Source organism: Corythoichthys intestinalis, chromosome 7, assembly GCF_030265065.1.
Source record: "Corythoichthys intestinalis isolate RoL2023-P3 chromosome 7, ASM3026506v1, whole genome shotgun sequence".
Lineage (NCBI taxonomy): Eukaryota > Metazoa > Chordata > Actinopteri > Syngnathiformes > Syngnathidae > Corythoichthys > Corythoichthys intestinalis.
The window spans coordinates 38,803,354-38,824,019 of NC_080401.1; the positions used below are offsets into that span (position 1 = coordinate 38,803,354).

Sequence of the window (20,666 nt, forward strand, 5' to 3'; positions counted from 1 at the left end):
ATTCTTTCCACAGAACGTTGAGGAGCAGTAGCCGACAGCAGCAGAAGGGATGACAACCTGAATTTATCCACGCCAAACAGTGAGCAAATATCTGCTTATAATGAAAAAGACCGACATTCCTCTACCCACTTCTGCATATTTTAGGGCGTAAATGATTGATAGTGACACGAATAACTGGAATTGTTACAATATCAAGCCAATGTGTCATGAGGCCATTGTACTAATTTCTTTGCATCCACACCAAATGCTTCAAACTTATGGATAGTATTGAGGAACCCTTAACTTTTGAATGCCCAAAACTTGTAATCCAGCATTGCATGTGCTTCCCTATATCTTTAGCTTTAGCTCATGGATGACTGACCAGAAGTATTGGGTGCTTTTAGGTCTGTGGTTTTATTTTGGCTACAGGTCTACTTCCTGCTTCCTTTGTTGTCCTTCTTGCCAGATCTTTTGTGATTGACATCATGTATTTGTGTCCTGTTTGTAGCCTGCACTTAGCAATAGATTTTCCTGGAAAACTGTAAACAGTGGGGCAAATAAGTATTTAGTCAACCACCGATTGTGCAAGGTCTCATACTTGAAAAGATTAGAGAGGCCTGTAATTGTCAACATGGGTAAACCTCAACCATGAGAGACAGAATGTGGAAAAAAACTGAAAATCACATTGTTTGATTTATAAAGAATTTATTTCCAAATTAGAGTGGAAAATAAGTATTTGGTCACCTACAAACAAGCAAGATTTCTGGCTGTCACAGAGGTCTAACTTCTTCTAATGAGGTCTAATGAGGCTCCACTCGTTACCTGTATTAATGGCACCTGTTTTAACTCATTATCGGTATAAAGACACCTGTCCACAATCTCAGTCAGTCACACTCCAAACTCCACTATGGCCAAGACCAAAGAGCTGTCGGAGGACACTAGAGACAAAATTGCAGACATGCACCAGGCTGAGAAGACTGAATCTGCAATAGGTAAAATACTTAGTGTAAAGAAATCAACTGTGGGAGCAATTATTACAAAATAGAAGACATACAAGACCACTGATAATCTCAAAATGATAACAAGAACAGTGAGCAAAAATCCCAGAACCACACGGAGGGACCTAATGTATGACCTACAGCACAGGTGTCAAACCGATTCCAGAAAGGGCCTAGTGGGTGCAGGTTTGCTTTCCAACCAATGAAGAGGACACCTTTTCACCAATTAGATGTTTAACATGTGTAATCAGTTAAACTTTGTCAGGTGCCTTGTCAGGAAGTTTATTGGTTAAATTCTCTGCGCGTTATCGGTTGGAACAAAATCAGGCACCCACTAGGCCTTTTCTGGAATCGGTTTGACACCTGTGACCTACAGAGAGCTGGGACAACAGTAACAAAGGCTACTTACTATCAGTAACACAATGCGCCGCCAGGGACTCAAATCCTGCACTGCCAGACGTGTCCCCCTGCTGAAGCCAGTACACGTCCAGGCCCGTCTGCGGTTCGCTAGAGAGCATTTGGATGATCCAGAAGAGGACTGGGAGAATGTTATGGTCAGAAGAAACCAAGATAGAACTTTTTGGTAGAAACACAGGTTCTCGTGTTTGGAGGAGAAAGAATACTGAATTGCATCCAGAGAACACCATACCCACTGTGAAGCATGGGGGTGGAAACATCATGCTTTGGGGCTGTTTTTCTGCAAAGGGACAAGGACGACTGATCTGTGTAAAGGAAAGAATGAACGGGGCCATGTGTTTAAAGATTTTGAGTGAAAATCTCCTTCCATCTGCAAGGGCATTGAAGATGAGACGTGGCTGGGTCTTTCAGCATGACAATGATCCCAAACACACAGCCAGCACAACAAAGGAGTGTTTCATAAGAAGCATTTAAGGTCCTGGAGTGGCCTAGCTAGTCTCCAGATCTCAACCCCATAGAAAATCTATGGAGGGAGTTGAAAGTCCGTGTTGCCCAATGACAGCCCCAAAACATCCCTGCTCTAGAGGAGATCTGCATGGAGGAATGGGCCAAAATACCAGCAACAGTGTGTGAAAAGCTTGTGAAGACTTACAGAAAACGTTTGGCCTCCGTTATAGCCAACAAATGGTACATAAAGTATTGAGATGAACTTTTGGTATTGACCAAATACTTATTTTCCACCATGATTTGCAAATAAATTCTTTAAAAATCAAACAATGTGATTTTTGTTTTTGTTTTTTTCCACATTCTGTCTCTCATGGTTGAGGTTTACCCATGTTGACAATTACAGGCCTCTCTAATATTTTCAAGTGGGAGAACTTGCACAATTATTGGTTGACTAAATACTTATTTTCCCCACTGTAACTAACTGAAAGTCAAGCAACACAAACAACTTTAGATAGTAGAATGTATTCAACTTCAGAATCAACACCAGGGTAACGCTAGCAAGCAATAAAACAATAAGATGATGTAAGAACAAAGTTCAATGAAATTGCAGTGTCAAATATTCCTTTCTGATGTCACTCTTTACAATCTGAACATGGCAGGGCCGAAAAGTAACTACTCAGTTGCATTTACAAACTGAAGAGAGATTATTTGCGCTTTAAAAGACTTAAAATTGCAAAAGAATTTTGATCATCTGCTCAAAATGAGACACTACGCTTAACCAGAACCATCCGTTGGCTTTAAAAAGTCACCAGACACTTCAAAATGACAGCTGCGTTCATCACCACTGGTACTTCACTCCCAAATCTCAAGTCTGACTGCTGGCAGTGAAGGTGCATTATGGGTAGGGTAGCTGCCAAGTGTTGAAAAAGGAAGATAAATGGGTGGAATAAAACTTGATCTTTCCAGTTTTCAAGTTTTCTTTTTTTTTCCCCTTGAAGGGCCCATCAAAGACAGAGAGCGAGAGTAGAGCGAGAATTGAACGTTAAATGAATGGCTGTTTTATTTTGGGGTTTTTTTGTCCACCGAAGCCACAGCATTCAATTCACCTCGTCTTCCTGTGAGACTGTGACAGGAAGTGCAGGCCAGATTTGGCAGGCGACATCCTGGGCAGGGCAGCCAAGGTTTTCGAAGCATGCATGCTTTATGGTAAACAAAGTGCAGCTTTAAGTAAAAAAGGAAGTCTGGTTTCGATCCTTTGACCAACTAAAGGAAAGCGAATGCAAAGTACTTACTATTTATAGTAGATATTCAAACATGTAACGAGGATGAACACAAGCAGGGGTCAAAATTAAGACTGCACCACATTACTGGTCAGTAACACTTAAAAAATAGCCTGAAACCACAGACATTTAAAAAAAAAAAAAAAAAAAAAAAAAAAAATACACTACTTTTTATTTTTATCCAGAAGTGCAGCCTGTGTCTCTTGTGTCTACGTTGTGAAACAATGATTCATTACATGAACACACTCAACAATATTCCTCTTTTGATCTCCCTGGGCTCCAATGAAAGAGCTTTAGTGGCGAGGGATAACTTCAGGTTGTCCTAATTATTCACATATGGGAGTGCAGCACTTCGCCACACAACACAACACACTCCACTCAACTTTAAAAGCATAGAAGTCTCCACTCGTGGTGTTGTGGTACATGCCGTCGCCTGACACAGAGATGGCGTGTCTTTAATTTCCGGTTAGTGAACTGTTTTCCTAGAGTAACTGGACTGAATAGTCTTTTAACCTACTATCACTTAAGGCAATTATATTCACATACATATACCTAGTTATAAAACTGTCAACAATCAGAAGGACTGTAGAATAATGAAATATTCAGAGTGTGAAGGAAGACCAACCAGGCTCTTTCATCACATGTTCTCATATCTTTATAGCTGCGACCTCTCCCATTGCGTTGAATCTCTCCACTCGTGATATCATTAAGCTGCCCCTACACAGTGACATGTCACTAGACTGTTAGCCAAGTGTGCTAGCTAAGCAATTCCATTCTCATGACTCTTCTACTGTGAACTCATAAAAGCCCTTACGCGACTCATGTCAAGAGGCAGGTCAGTGTCTTATAAAAAGAAGAATTAAGTCACTTGCAACACAGTCGGCCGTTTTGAATGAGGAAGCATCTTTGGTACTATTCCTGTCAGTCGACACTAAGACTTGTTTCTGCAAGAAAAGTCGATGTCTTCTCACCATGTGGGCACCAGCCAATCGCAACGCACATAGTGACAAACCATCCGACTTCACTAAACTAACAACAATAAACACAAAACAACCATTGAGAATTGAGGCTCTTCATTTAACCGAACATGTTTTGGAGTTGGAAGACAGAGTACCCAGAGATTGCCCAGGCAAGCTCAGGGAGAACATGCAAACACCACAAAAAGAGGTCAGAGCTGATATTTAAACCCTTAACCTCAGCACTTAAGGCAGATGTGACAACCACAAGACACACTAATGTAAGTAAAGCTATAATTATTGGCCTCCAGAGCAACTTTTTTTAGTCAATTTTTGTGTGAAACTGTCCTCTGCTTGCATATTTTCATGACAACTACCTAAGCGGTCGACAATGGATTCTACAGAAGATTTTAAAATAGAGCCTACATGTAAACCCAATACAAAATTGGTGCACAGGAAAATGCTCTTGCCATTTGACAGATATGTTGAAATTCTACCAAATCAGGATGTATCACACTCTTACCCAAAAGGCCTTCAAAATGAAGTGGAGTCAAAACTTTCAACTACAGGTGCCTTTAGTTACAAGTTAGAAGAGTCACTCGATATATATATTTTTTTTACTGTGTGTGTACTTGCCAGACATTTTTTGGGGGTAAGAGCAACAACAACAACAACAACAAAAAACAGTAGGTCAGCATTCATATGATACCACTTCACCAGACTAACAAACCATGTGAAGCCATGTCAGCTGTGTACAAATTGTTGAAAGTAAACGCGTATAACAACACTTACAGCCACTTGCAATTTATGTGAGGCAAAATGGATGATTAACTCTGCTCAGGTTGTGAAAGTGCTGTCGCGGAGGCTCATCCAGCAAGCGCTGGCTCCAACTGCCTGGTTGATTCTACCAGTATCATACTTACATAATCGCACATCAATCTATGCAAGTTACTAGTACACACAGACCTTTACAGTGAAACTGTGAATGGGTCTAAAAAGTGTTATTGTACATCTGAGTAAAACCTTTGTCATGCTCAAGAGAACTTTTTGTATTCGTCAATGATCACCAGTAAGTAAAACACATTTTCATTACAGTTGTAAGACGAAATGGCATTCATCATATAAAGAAGCTTAGTCCCAAAGTTCTCAAAAGTAACAAAATTGCACTCGTTCAGAATAAACTAAACCAAATGTGATACCAGACATTTCATCCCTAGAAGTCTTCCTACAACCACTGTGCCGATTACCGGTTTCAAGGTATACCGTGGTATGAAAACGAAAAGGTTTCAAAACCACAACAATTTTCCGTATACCGTCCCTAAGGTATTAGCTATTTTTTATTAGCCTAGAACTCCAGACTCACCGCTGTTCCAGCTATAGTCTGGGATCCAGCTCCTTATTGGCCTCTCGAGCCCGAACGAAATCGTCCGTACAATTAGATTGGTTTATTTGAGTGACAGGTGCGTTCGACCGTGTGCCTAGGGGAGTCCTGTGGAGGGTGCTCCGGGAGTACGGGGTACCGAGCCCCTTGGTAAGGGCTGTTCAGTCCCTGTATGACCGGTGTCAGAGTCTGGTCCGCATTGCCGGCAGTAAGTCGAATTCGTTCCCAGTAAGGATTGGACTCCGCCAAGGCTGCCCTTTGTCACCGATTCTGTTCATAATTTTTATGGACAGATTTCTAGGCACAGCCGAAGCGTTGAGGGTGTCCGGTTTGGTGGCCTCAGCATTGCATCTCTGCTTTTTGCAGATGATGTGGTGCTGTTGACTTCATCAAGCCGTGACCTCCAACTCTCAATGGGGCAGTTTGCAGCCGAATGTGAAGCAGTTGGGATGAAGATCAGCACCTCCAAATCAGAGACCATGGTCCTCAGACGGAAAAGGGTGGCATGCCCTCTCCAGGTCGGGGATGTGATCCTGCCCCAAGTGGAGGAGTTCAAGTATCTTGGGGTATTGTTCACGAGTGAGGGTAGGAGGGAGCGGGAGATTGGCAGGCGGATCGGTGCAGCGTCTGCAGTGATGCGGACTCTGCACCGGTTCGCTGTGGTGAAGAAGGAGCTGAGCCAAAAGACGAAGCTCTCGATTTACCGGTCGATCTACGTTCCTACCCTCAACTATGGTCACGAGCTGTGGGTCATGACCGAAAGAACAAGATCCCGGATACAAGCGGCAGAAATGAGTTTCCTCGGCAGAGTGTCTGGGCTCTCCCTTAGAGATAGGGTGAGAAGCCCGGTCATCCGGGAGGGGCTTGGTGTCGAGCCGCTACTCCTCTGCGTTGAGAGGACCCAGTTGAGGTGGCTCGGGCATCTGGTTCGGATGCCTCCTGGTTGCCTCCCTGGAGAGGTGTTCCGGGCATGTCCCACCGACGGGCGGCCCCGGGGACGACCCAGGACCCGCTGGGAAGACTATGTCGCTCGGCTGGCCTGGGAACGCCTTGGAATCCCGCCGGAGGAACTGGCTGAAGTGGCTGGGGAGAGGGAAGTCTGGGCTTCCCTGCTAAAGCTGCTGCCCCTGCGACCTGACCCCGGACAAAGCGGAAGATAATGGATGGATGGATGGTGTTCTTAACGAGCAACTCTTGTGCGTTGGAAGTCGTCTCCACAACAACACAGATGGCGAACGGGAGAGCCGAGAATATGTTCCTATTTGCGGTAAATTCATTTTTAAATGACCAAAAACACATTGAGTCGAACCGACAGTCTGTCTCACGCTAGCTATGTTGAATAAACTTATCCGTTCTCCGCTCTCCTCGTATGTTTATGTCCTCGCGCTAGAGTTTGTCACTTTACCAACGTCAAGCCCGCCCGTCGCTGATTGGTCCACTCCGCTGTCTGTTTCCTGTGGCTTGTTCTGCCCTGGGACTTTGATCCGCGGAACAGTCACCAGACTCTATAGCTGGAACAACGGCGAGTCTGGAGTTCCAGGCTAATTTTTATGTCCCAAAAATGCATGGAGAAATCCCTCGCTTGCTGCTGTAAGGCCTTCTAGCTGTAAACCCTCCCCCACTGGTTGCTACAAGATGTCTGGAGAAGGTGAACCTGAACTTTTTCCTCCATCGAAGAAAAAACACAATCGCTGGTATAGGAATACTTCGGCTCCCGAAAGGGCCAACCAACATGTAACGCATGTATGAGTGGCTGCTGAAGAGGCAATACAGTACCTCCAATATGATTTCGCATTTATACAAAACTAAAGTTTAGTAAACACAGTCTGTTTCCAACCAGCTACGAGAGTCAACTTCAGCGTGTTTAGTGTGTCTAGCGGTGGTAAAACATGGCATATAAGTATAACACCATCTTTTTTCTCTCTGGCAAATGTCTGTGTTGAGAGAGTGTGTGTATAATGTAAACATGATACGAGTCATACACACATGATTTTCATGGAAAATAATTCAATTATTTTTGTTCTGATGGTAATACTGTTGAGCTGTGGCTGTGGGTTTAGGATCACCTAAAGGACTGCATTTATTTTATTTAGACTTTTTAAAAAAAAAAAAAAAATATTTTAACTTAACATTGTACTTATGTTCCAATTTGCTAATATGTTTCGGAAAATACCCTTTTTAATGGAAAAAAGTTTTTTATTTAAACCCAGATATCTCAAAGTAACACATTTTAGAGCTGTAATTGCAATACCGTGATGCCGTGATATTTTGGCTTAAAGTTATCATACGGTCAGAATATCATACTGGCACATGCCTTATATTGATCACCTAAGCATTTCCTTTCCAATATTGAGAGAAAAAGATGCGATTTTCCGCAAAGGTGACATGTTTTAAGTTACCATTTGATGTTTTTTTTTTTTTTTTTTTTTTTTTTTTTTTTTTTTAAAGGATGAACTGTAACATCCGAGCTTTTCAGACCTCCCTGGTTTATCAATTGAAGCTTTCCATAAAACTGTATTAAATTCTGTTTTGAAAAAAACGTTGACTGCTTCAAAGATAGATAAAAAGCATCAAGTTAAACCACGCGTGCGCAGCGACCCATAAGAATCCGAACTTCCCCCCCACCACCCTTGAAAGGGACCAACGCCTTGCATTGTGGCACAACCAATCAATGGCACGGTTTTATTCTTCACCTTAATTCTACTACTATCGCCGATTAACGGAAACCACATTGCTAGCCGAACAGTCCGTCAATACGTGTTACAATCCAGCAGCTATAAATAACCATCCTAGCTGCGACAAAAACGAGTTGAAAAAAGACAAGAAGTTGATTGTCTCACTTTCTCCCGTAGCTCTCGTTCACTGTCCAGCTCCCTCTGCAGGATCTGAGCCCGGTCTTCGGCGTCGTCCGCCTGCTGCTGCAAACACTGGATCTTCCTCTTGACAGCATCCAGAGAGTTCAAACCTGCCATTGTCGACTGCTTTCACGACTTAACTTTACACTACACGTGGACGGAGGGGAAAGCGATGCAAAAACGTGCCTTACAACAGTCCGTTTGAATAGTTTTGTTTAAAAAGTAGTACAGTTCAACAAAGGAAAACACTTGACTCTAATGTTTGAATGGACGAAAAATTAAAAAGGAAAGATCCGTCCGAAGTATGGACAACGGAGACGCTCAAGTTTAACAAAAATGACCGATATAACCAGGAAGTAGGAATGTTCAGGTGGTCCACCGGATCTTTTGGTGCTGAGGAATGAATGGAAGCGGTAAGAGGGGGTAAAAAAAAGTCCTCGGGAATGTGGTAGTTTTTTGGTCCGGATACTTGGAGGGATAAAAGGAAGGCTGAGCAGTGGAGAGAGCCACACAGTAGAGGCCAGAGAAGAAGAGACGTGATTGGATGGTGGGATCGCAAAGGGGCGGAGCCTAAGGCTTGCGTATGTGTGTATGTTGATCCCTGTGACTAATATGATTGCGAGTCCTATCGTGCTTGTAAAAGACATACCCGGATGTACAGTATTTATTACAGTACTGCAATCAGTGAATGGACTTCCCTGCTCTTTTAAGATTATCTTAATGTAGGTTGATATAAGACCAACATACATTTCAATATTTATTTCCTTTTCCCACAATTGTAAAAATACATTAACAATGACTAAGAATAAGAATCTTCAACTTATACAGTTTAAAATGCTACACAGATGGCATATTATTCAATCTAATATGTACAAAATGGGTTTTTCCCAATCCGATAAATGTACAAACTGTAATGAAGATACACCAGATACATACTTGCATGCTTTTTGGCTATGTAAACCTATACAGCAGTTATGGTTGCAGGTAACAAAGAAACTTTCATCCTTTTTGAACTGCAGGATTCCATTGTCTCCAAATCTTTGTCTGCAGGGTGGGGGCGACGGCCACAGTGCCCTCCTGGGTCAGCCCGGCTTCGGCCACGTCTCCTTGTACTGGGTGCCGGGGAGGTGCTCCCCGGTGTCATACCGCGTGCCCCTCCTGGTCAGGGGGTGGAACGGGGGTCGCGCCTCCGTCCCCTTGGCCTGTCTCCCGCATGTCTGCTTCTTTTGGCCTGCGGCGGCCGCCGCTACCCCTCTGTTGGCCGGGTTGTTGGCGGGTCCTGGGGTGGAGCTTGTTTTCCCCTGCCGGTGGTGTGGGTATCCCCTGGTCTATCTCAGTCCCTGAAGGACGGTTGATGGGGGAACTGATGGCCTGGGGGACCCTGGATGACGGCAACCCCTTGCTGGGCTTCAGGAGGAGGGATGGTCTACACTGTGTCACCCCACATTGGCTTGGGGAAGGGCTCCTGCCGGCATTTTCACTCGTCTGCAGGACTATATCCCATGTCTGATGGGATTCACGCATGACTAGGTGTAATTGCACACTTTCAAGTAGTAAAACTCGGCATCAGGATTAGCGATCAGATAGCATAGAATGGGATGCCAGCTTACTCACACTCACAAGGGATTCACACAAAAACTGTGTTCTACACTTCACATGGCTGATTTGTGTACACTCCACTCCTTCCAATCACTCAATTTTCTAACTCTCCCACCCCCCGTCTTCTTTTTTCCTTGGTCATCAGGCCCCCTAAATGGTGTCAACTGGAAATACAACTAGCTAACGATAGCACCAACATATTCATAGTTAGTGTAGGCTTCAATGTATTTCTTTTTGTTGTTTGTATGTCTAGTGTATCTCTCTCCTTTTTTTCTGTCCTCCCATAACTCCTTCCTGTTCGCTGCTCTCTACAAATAACCATGCATGTTGAATGATCTCAATGGGAGTAGGGATGGGAATCGAGAACCGGTTCCTATAGAGAACTGGACACGGGTGTTTCAATTCCATGGAATCGTTTGGCAGTTTGTCTAATGATTCTCTTATCAACTGCAACCAGCAAGAATTACGTCACGTAACTTTTGTGTTCTCCACTGCTGGGGACACCATAAGTCCAGCAAGATCACATATCCTTCCTGAAAAAGCAGACATGCTTATTTTTCTGCAAAAGAATTGTTAATTTTGCACATTTGCACTACGCACTGTTCTGTTGTATTTGACAGCATTTATCTTTTTTTTATTATTATTTTTGAGTGCTATCAGCTCATATGTCCTTTTAAAAGGGAGATTAAAAAAAAAAAATTCTATTAGAAAAATGTTTCAGTAAAATGTTACACATTCTTGTGTATTTACCGCAGTTACATAATGCCACAGTTAACATCGAGGCTTTGGGCCTCTTTTGACGTTGTGAGTTTGTAAGGTTGTGACTTCTGATTAAACAAACTCGATGCCAATCAGAATGTTTGCTCATCTTCTTACCCAAATTAGAATCGATAAGAGAATCAATAAAGAATCGAATCGTTAAGCAATACCGATAATGAAATCGGAATTGTAAAAATCAATTCCCATCGTATCATGTTATACTCCCATGTGATCCCAAACACATAGCCAGGGCAACAAAGGAGTGGCTTCGTAAGAAGCATTTGAAGGTCCTGGAGTGGCCTAGCCAGTCTCCAGATCTCAACCCCATAGAAAATCTGTGGAGGGAGTTGAAAGTCCGTGTTGCCTAAAGACAGCCCCAAAACATCACTGCTCTAGAGATCTGCATGGAGGAATGGGCCAAAATACCAGCAACAGTGAGTGAAAAGCTTGTGAAGAGTTACAGTAAACGTTTGGCCTCCGTTATTGCCAACAAGGGGTACATAAAAAAGTATTGAGATGAACTATTGGTATTGACCAAATAGTATTTTCCACCATGATTTGCAAAAAAAATCTTTAAAAACCAAACAATGTGATTTTCTGTTGTTTTTTTCCGCACATTCTGTCACTCATGGTTGAGGTTTACCCATCTTGAAAATTACAGGCCTCTCTAATACTTTCAAGTGGGAGAACTTGCACAATTAGTGGTTGACTAAATACTTATTTGCTCCACTGTGGATAGGCCAGCAACTAGTCTGCCTTTGCTACCGAGCATGAAAAGAATCATCGGCCTTGTCCGCTACTCTGTCTGATTTGCAGCGGAAATGCTGGAAGCATGAATTTCATTGAAGACAGGAGTTCTGGCCTTTTCTGTTTGCCTTAGCTGCATTCCTGACATTCCAGAGAAGCACCCCCACCAACACCTTCTCCTCCTCTCCCTCCACAGAGCCCTGAAGAAGTAATTGTTTTCATTGCTATCGTTTTCTGAACTGTTTACATAGTACAACTGTGTCTTTCTATCTTGAACCTTTCTGATATTATGGAATCAAGAACTGCGGAATGCACGGCTGCTTGACTTTTCAGTCAACTGTGATGACCTGCATTAGAACGGTGTCCACACTGAAGAAGAAAAAAATGGACACTGAAACACAACCTCAGGTACACTTAAACAGTTGATTGCACCTTCACAAGATAACAAGTGTAGAACCAAACCAATGTTCAATCAATATGGCGGAAAACACTCATGTGACTTGAAATTGCGATCTGAGACCCCCAATTTGTCCAAATTTCAAAATTGTCCTAGATGCATATGTGATACACCATTGGAAAGCTCAAAATCTTGATTTTCTGGGGGAAGAAAAAATTTGAACAGGAGGACATTATTAAAAAAAAATAAATAAATAAACAGCAAAACCCTAACTGGAAGTGAGAGCACTCTAGAGCAGAATTAAAGACTGCATGATTTTAACGAGATATTATCGCGTACTGACCTCTTTTCGATCCAAAAACTCCATGTAGCATGTATCACAGAGTGTCAAGACACAGCTGTGAATGGTCACAGCCGGATCTTTGGTGGATTTTATGGGTGAAACATGGTAATATAACAAGGATCGCGATGCAGAAATCGCAGACATCAAGGAGTGGTCGAGATGTTTATTTTCATATATTTACTCTTTTAAACGTTTTTTTTTTCTTCAATTTTTCTTTGTTTGGATTGATTATTTATCATCGAACATATTAAATGCGACAGTAACAACAACAAAAATAGAATTAAGTGATAGTTATGAGGTAGCGATCCGTGACTTTTTTACAGACACCTTTTTTTTCATTGTGACTAGTGATGCACGATAATGCATTTTTCAGCCGATACTGATAACCGATAATTTCCTCCTCGTTTCAACCGATAACCGATAATGTCAAGCCGATAATTTTATTAAAAGATTTATGTAAAATTTTAAAGTATACACAAGAGAAAATATTACTGTGCAAAAATATTATTGCGCTTTTCTTCCAACATCAAATGTGAAGAAGTAGTAAATTCCAACATCTAAATAAAGACAGATTGTCTGACATTGTGTAATGGTAAACCTTTGGCAACAATTACTTAGAGTAAATACATAAGTTGCACAAAAATGGCTTTAAAAGTAAGCCATTCCTAACGTATAACATTACTATACAGCAAAAACACAACTCCTTAAAACTAGTTAAATTCCCTTGTTTTCAGTGTAAATCTATTGAAAATAAGTGAAATTAACTGCCAGCACTTCAAGTATATTTCACTCAGATTTCTTGAAGAAAAATAGCCAGCTGTAAATAAGCTTCACAGCCTTATTTTAAGCAGTAACTTATTATACATAATCCTAAAAAAAAAAAAAAAAACTTGTCAGAAATGTTCTTTATTCAAGAATATGTATGTTTCAAAACATTATTTGAAAGCAAATTTCTCTTGATTTAGGTGAAAAATGACATTTTTTAGATGTTTGGGCTTAATACGGAGAAATGGCAATATTTAGTTCAAGTAAGTGGGATAATCTGGCGCATTCATCTGTTAACTAGTCTTCAACACTCAAACAAGCTGGGGAAAATTATTTGACTAGATTTAAGAAGAATGATCTGATTAAGACGTCATAAATTTAAAGCGTACTGAATGCATTACTGACTGGATGACTTCTTTGTGTGGTTTGGTGCATGTTAAAATGATCAACTAACCACTGTGATAAACATGCTTTCTTGACATCACTTATGTAAATGTCCCTGGTAAAACTGATGTGATCGGCATGTCTTTCACGAAGAATCGTGGTCGTATAAATTGCATTATTTTTTCATCCAGGGGTTTGGCTATTGGGTCATTTCGGGAATTTCCTCCCGCCTGTGCCCTTCAGTCCGCCCGGCTGCCAAATTAGCACCCGCGCCAGGCATCTGTCTTGAACCGGAGTGGCAGCGGCAGTTAAGTTCGTACCGGATATCCGCCCGCTTGGCCGGCTCGCTGCGGCATATTCGGTGCTTGGCTCTGCTCTGCCCACCGAGAGCGAGGCGGCGGCGGCCTGCCGGACCGACGGGCTCCGTCGGAAGACAGCTACTTGTCGACTATCGGTCTCGTGAGGTGTTTAGCCATAGATGGGAGTTTACCACCCGCTTTGGGCTGCATTCTCAAACAACCCGACTCCGGGAGGACCGCAGCGTCTCTGTATCGTCACAAGCCCCGTAACTTCCTTTATAGTTTGTGTTTACAATAGCTTTAGCATTCGCGCTAGCAGCAGCCTCGTATTCGTTCCCAAAATCATTGTGATGCAGTTTTAAATGGCTGCTGGGTTAGTGGTGTTCAATGAGGACGCTTTCTTTACGCCTCGTGGAACTGTTTTGTCGATGGCGAGAGCGTCGTTTATTTCATTTCACACACGGGAAAGCAACGCACGCTAGTGAGAGCGCCTCAACACTGATGTGTAAACACCGCCTCCTCTATGACGCCGTACTCCTCAACCCCTCCTCCCACAGGGGCTTCAGAGAGGGGAGGGGTTGAGCAGGCGGCGGTGGAGAAGTGGAGAAAACTGCTTGGTTGCGCACATTTGGAGGCTAAATCAAGTATATAATTATCGGATTGCATTATCGGTTGATTTTTTTTTTATCTGTATTATCTGTGTGACGTCATAATTGCCATTATCGGCCGATAATTATCGGTAACCGATATTATAGTGTATCTTTAATTGTCGTTTTTTTTTTTTTTTAAACAAAATATTACACATCAATTAATGACTCTAAGCTAAAAATGACAGCCATTTTGAATAATAAATTAATAACCTTTGTTTTATGGTTGTGTTGAAACAAAAGCGGTTGCGCGACGTCTGTAAACGGGCGTTTCCAGGGTAAAACGGTCAAATTAAAAATAGTTCGGGGGCTTAATGCGCCATGAATCTGCTATGGCAGCATATAGACATATTGTTCTATCAGACACAACAGTTCTTTTGGCTTAAAATACAGCAGTTTATTTTAAAGAGGGGTGCAAGAGCAGAAACTGCTTTTTCAGCCTTGTCTGTGTTTTCCACCATATCTAAAGAGAATACCTTGTGCTTCGTAGGTCACACTCACCAAATTCAACATCTTACTGTAAGTCTCACCTCGTAAGTATGCTAGCATTTAAAAGTTTACGATGTGGTTGCCATTTAAGAGGTGTACAATTGCACTATGTACATCATTTTAATAGCTTTTTTCTTGTCTAAGTACAATGCGATACAAAGCAAAACCGCAGTTATAAAAATATTATCCAATGGATATCAACCGAAACAGAGCGATTGTTGTGAAGGCAGAATTTTAGTATTTAACTGATTAGCCTGCCCCTCCTGTGAGTCTCTCTGTGCGTAATTGGTAATGACATGACTGCTGCTTCTAATACTGTATGTGACAGAGATTTAGTAAGAGAGATTTGATACAGTCCGCATGGCTGTTGATTGCTTTTGAAACACAACTGGAACAAATAGGTCTTAGAACTTTTCTGAGTTTATTTAAACAGAGTGGAGCTTAATCTGGCGTGACTCACTGACACACTTCCCTTTCCTTTGTGTGTCCTGCTACACTGCATATCCCTGGGACATCCTCCAACCACACTCCAAACAATGCTGTATTTACTATTCTTCTTTCGCTACAGTGTTTACTCAGTAGTATTACATGAATGACCACTGACTGGTGATTCAAGTCTGGGATGAGCTTGTGGTATCATTGAAGGGAACCTCGGACTTACAGACTTGTAGGCTCTAATAAGCCACAAGTGTTCTCTTTTACTAAAATATGATATGAGAAACACATAAAATATTGCCATTGATTTAAAAATCTATAATATTTAGTACATGTTTTGATCTACGGAGGCGCCATGTTTTATGCGCGCAATGGACGCTCTGGGTCACTGTCACTAGAAGAACACTACTGGTTTACTGCAATTCCTTCTACGTGGCGAGACGTCCAACACATGCGCACATTGGTTAAAAGTGGCGAGTACTGACTATTTGTGTTTTTATTGAGCTTTTTATTACCTTTTCAGTGCCTCAAAATACTTTTTGCATTTGTTTCCCTCTCATATCTATAAGCATTGTGTTTTCTTGTGGTAGCTTTAAAGCAGATTGTTGATCTGTTGACCACATTAGACACGTAGCGTATTTAAACCACCCTTATTTTGATATTATAACGTGTAAGTATTTTCTTAAGGCATCTTTAGTATGTTATGTCTGTATGCATCTAAACAAAAAAAGCTGAAAACGCACGGTAGTACTTTGGGTGTAAAATTCTCATCTTGTAGGACGGTTCACCGGTGTAGCATATTTTGGCAGGAAACCGGTTCTGTCATACTCTTGTCTCGTCTCACCCCGTCTTTCCTGTTCATTTTGCATTTGCTGCTCATTTTGTGAAATATCGACAGTGCTGTCATGCTTGTAAATGCTCCTCTCGAATTCAAATTGAAAGGGTTGAACAAATGACATGTTTAAGTTGCTAAAGTCATACTCTGGAAGCCCAGCAGCGTAACCCAGTGGCATCACCACTCTGCGAAGTCAACAACAATGGCGACCTACAGTACTAGTTAAACAGATTTTACAAATTGTATAAAACGAAAACATCAAGAGGGGTGTTAATACCAAATTATTTTTCTTTTAAGAACTACAAGTCTTTCTATCCGTGGATCCGTTTAAGATGTGTCTAATGATTTTCTAATAAAGACCTGATTTATCACTGAAATAATTTGCCTTGTGTAGTTGCCAATAATATCACTTTATGACCTGATAAACAGGGAGGTTGTATGTTTGTTTTTGTTTTTAAACATAAAAATACATTCTAAATTTAATGAAAATATCACGACCAAACAAAATACTATAAAATATTAGAAGCACTTTAGTTTGGTAGAGGTTGTTCTATTGCTCCGATGTTAGAAAAGGTTTTTATTTGCAAAACTGAGTGCAAGAAAATCAACCTACTATATGCAAATTTTCCTATACCTAGACCAGGGTTGTTCACCAACTGGTTTGGAGTCCGGTACCAAGCCTAATGTCATCTGGCTGCAAACAGAGTCTTAACTAAAAATAAGTCTGAAAGAATTTTTATCTTAAAAAATCAGGAGCATTAGCAATATTTCAAAATGATCATCTCTGACATGTGACAACAGAAAAAATATAGTTTGGTAGCTAGCAAAAAATAGTTTAAAAAAAGTAACAAACCCCTCCCCCTACACACACATTTCGAGAGTTTCTTTGAAAACGGGAAGAAGGCTAATAATGAGATGACAGAGTCTGTAACTTCCAAGAAAATGAAAGCTGTATTTAAGAAACAATATCTGCAGTATATTTAGAGTTTATCGTTTATTGCTAGAGGACTCGCACACACCAAATCTGCTCTGTGCAATACAGTGTATCACATAAGTGAGTACACCCCTCGCATTTCGGCAGATATTTAAGTATATCTTTTAAAGGGAAATCTGAATCTCAATCTGAGTACACCCCTTAGAAACTACGTACATCTCTAAATGTCCAAATTGAGTACTGCTTGTCATTTTCCCTCCAAAATGTCATGTGACTCGTTACAGGAGTGCTGTCAGCATTGCTGCAGAAAATGAAGAGGTGGGGGGAGGAAGCCTCTTCTGGAGACGGTACACAAGAAAGCCCACAAACAGTTTGCTGAAGATATGTCAACAAAGCACATGGATTACTGGTCTGATGAGACAGGCGGGCTTTCTTGTGTACCGTCTTCAGAAGAGGCTTCCCCCTGGGGTGACAGCCATGTACACCAATTTGATGTAGAGTCCAGCGTATGGTATGAGCACTAACAGGCTGACCCCCCACCTCTTCAATCTCTGCAGAAATGCTGACAGCACTCCTGTAACGAGTTACATGACATTTTGAAGGGAAAATGACAAGCAGTACACAATTTGGACATTTAGGGATGTACGTCGTTTCTAAGGGGTTTACTCACTTTTGTTGCCAGGGGTTTAGATATTAATGGCTATATTTTGAGTTATTTTGAGGGGAAAATAAATTCACTCTATTATATAAGCTGCACACTGACTACTTTTCATTGTGTCAAAGTGTTATTTTGTCAGTGTTGTCCCATGAAAAGATATACTTAAATATCTGCAGAAATGTGAGGGGTGTACTCACTTTTGTGATACACTGTATGTGACTGCACCCTGGCAAATGAGGCATGAAGCCATCTAAACCCTACACGAACTCATTCGCACCATGGTGATTGAGGTCCAATTCATTTTAAATTGCAGTGAATTACATTATTTCACTGCTGTTGAAGGTGATAGACTTTCAATCTATTTTAAGTGGGTGGGACTGGCAGCGAATGATCACACACCAAAAAAAAAAGTCACTGACTTGATTGCCATGGTTGGAACTCAATGTTTGGTGTTTTGATTAGGTTTTTTTGAAAAACCAAGCACAGGACTTTGAATAATTAGAAAAACAAAGAATAATATTGAGTTGTATAAGACTCATTTGTTTTCATCCATTTCCCAGATGGAAATATGTCTACATGAAACTGGTCTGAAACTAAAAAACGTTGGGAAGAACTCATTAAGATGACGGGATCTCAGTCACAGAATTATAAGGTTCACCATCAAGAGCACCACATTAAAGATGGGCAATACTGGCTGATAGTCCAATCAAGCTACCAGGAATTGAGAAACAGTTTAACAGAAACATGAGTTCTCCTCAGGTTTTAACACAAGTTCTAGGGTTGTTCCGATCATGTTTTTTTGCCCCCGATCCAATCCCGATCGTTTTAGTTTGAGTATCTGCCGATCCCGATATTTCCCGATCCGATTGCTTTATATGGCTCCCGATTCAATTCCAATCATTCCCGATAATTTTTTCCGATCATATACATTTTGGCAATGCATTAAGAAAAAAATGAATAAAACTCGGATGAATATATACATTCAACATACAGTACATAAGTACTGTATTTGTATATTATGACAATAAATCCTCATGATGGCATTTACCCTAATTTTCGCACTTAAAGGCGCACCTGACTATAAGCCGCAGCCCACCAAATTTGGCACGAAAATGGCATTTGTTCATAGATAAGCCGCACTGGACTATAAGCCGCAGCTGTCCTCACTGTATCATGGGATATTTACACCAAAAAATATTAACCACTGCAACCATATTTGACAGCGGCATCATACGGCCGTCATAAGACCAAATGAACCATCATTAAACTTTGAACCAATTACTGCAAAGCTTTATTGCTTCAAGAAGCTTCATTTGGCCATCACTGCTCCTTTGGGGGAGACAGTCAACCTCTGCTGCCACCTGCTGTTGACTGTTGTCATCCAACATGCCTCTTAGCATGCATTGCAGTGCTACAGATGTAAATAACAATCAAAAATCATGTTCTGTGCTAAATATTTCTTCAGTTACTGTTCCAATTGTTTCATCAATTGCTAGTTATGGTATTTGCTAACACTTTATTTGACAGTGGTGCCATAAGACTGCCATTACACAATCATAATTATGACATGTCTCTGTCCTGAGCATTCATGAATGCTTATAACAGATGTCATTAAGTGTTAGTGGCAAATGATCTCACTTTTGAATGGATGCAAAAGATGCAAGATGGACAAAAATTGAGTTAGTGACATAATTTGCCAAATGACACTTAATGACATAAGCATTCAGTAATGTCCATGATAGTGTCATGTCTTAATTTTGATGATCTTATGACAGTCTTATGACACCGCTGTCAAATAAAGTGTTACCTAAAAAAAAAAATAAAAAATAAGCCGCACTGGACTATAAGCCACAGGTATCAAAATGAAGGAAAAAAGTAGCGGCTTATAGTCCGAAAATTACGGTACATTATTAACATTCTTTCTGTGAGAGGGATCCACGGATAGAAAGACTTGTAATTCTTAAAGGATGAATGTGACTTTGTATATTGTGACTAAATATTGCCATCTTGTGTATTTGTTGAGCTTTCAGTAAATGATATTGTAGCCATTTAACTGTTCTGCCAAAATGCATGATGGGAAGTGCAACCATGACTGTGCGTAGTGGCACCAATTGATATATCTTCTCTGCATTGGGAAATAACATGAGGTGTTGAGAAAAATAACTACTACCTTTCTTCCCCACATTGCTTCCCATGATCTTTCTAATTGTTGAGAGAGGGAATGTAAAGCTATAGCCATTTAAAAAAAGGCTCCAAAGACTGCCAAAATTCACTCAACTCATTTTACGCTGCCTTTAAACTCTATATATAGGTAAAACGGCGCCATTATAGATTGAACGCGACAATGCGTGAGTTGGTCGTGCAGCGCATGCGTTAATTGCGTTAAATATTTTAACGTGATTAATTTTTTTAAAAATTAATTACCGCCGTTAACGCGATAAATTTGATAGCCCTACTTTAAGCCAAAACTAAAGACTCTGGATGAGTGTAAGGCATTTTGCCTGTAACGTTAAATACAATAAGAAAACGATTTAATTAAAAAATATATATATATTAAAAAAAGGCATGTCCGATGTGTTTTTTGCCGATTCCGATACTTTGAAAATAACGTGATCGGCATCCCGATTGATCGGGACATCTTTAAACACAACTACTGGTAATCATTTGCAACCGACATGACACTGAAATATTCTTGATGAATATTTGTCATTTTATGTTTAAACTGTAATCCTATCAGTAAAAGTGTCATAAAATCCTTTGATGCTGGTTGGACTGAGGTCTGCTGAGGAGCGGTGAAAACTTGCAAGGGGATGAGCAAGGTTTGAACGTTGGACTCTGAACACATCTACTACGATTTTGATAGACTCCAAACTGAACAAATCAGAGTATTTGAAATTCAAGAATGCAGCAAAGTGAACTGTGAACTGCTGATGTGGTTTGTGTGCATGTGCGTATCTGAGTAGAAGCGAGAGCTCATCTTTCAGGAGCGGCTTCACAGGAATGCAGAGAGTGACTAAGGAGCAGTCACAAGGATCAAAGTGAAGCCACAGCTGGCTCTTACT

The 20,666-nt window shown here is 41.0% G+C and overlaps 1 protein-coding gene across 4 annotated transcripts in view; it reads right to left on the minus strand.

Annotated features, from left to right (window-relative positions):
- Window positions 1-20,666, minus strand: part of tpm4a (tropomyosin 4a) — a 53,626-nt gene that overhangs the window by 25,547 nt on the left and 7,413 nt on the right. The window contains exon 1 of one of the 4 annotated variants that reach the window (XM_057840912.1): window positions 8,299-8,817. The exons of 2 other annotated variants lie outside the window; for them this stretch is intronic. In XM_057840912.1, coding sequence (XP_057696895.1) covers window positions 8,299-8,430 — 132 coding nt within the window. In that variant the 5' untranslated portion in view covers window positions 8,431-8,817. Of the gene's footprint in view, window positions 1-8,298; window positions 8,819-20,666 lie in introns of those variants that run through there. One more of the 4 variants, XM_057840913.1, reaches the window with a different exon arrangement.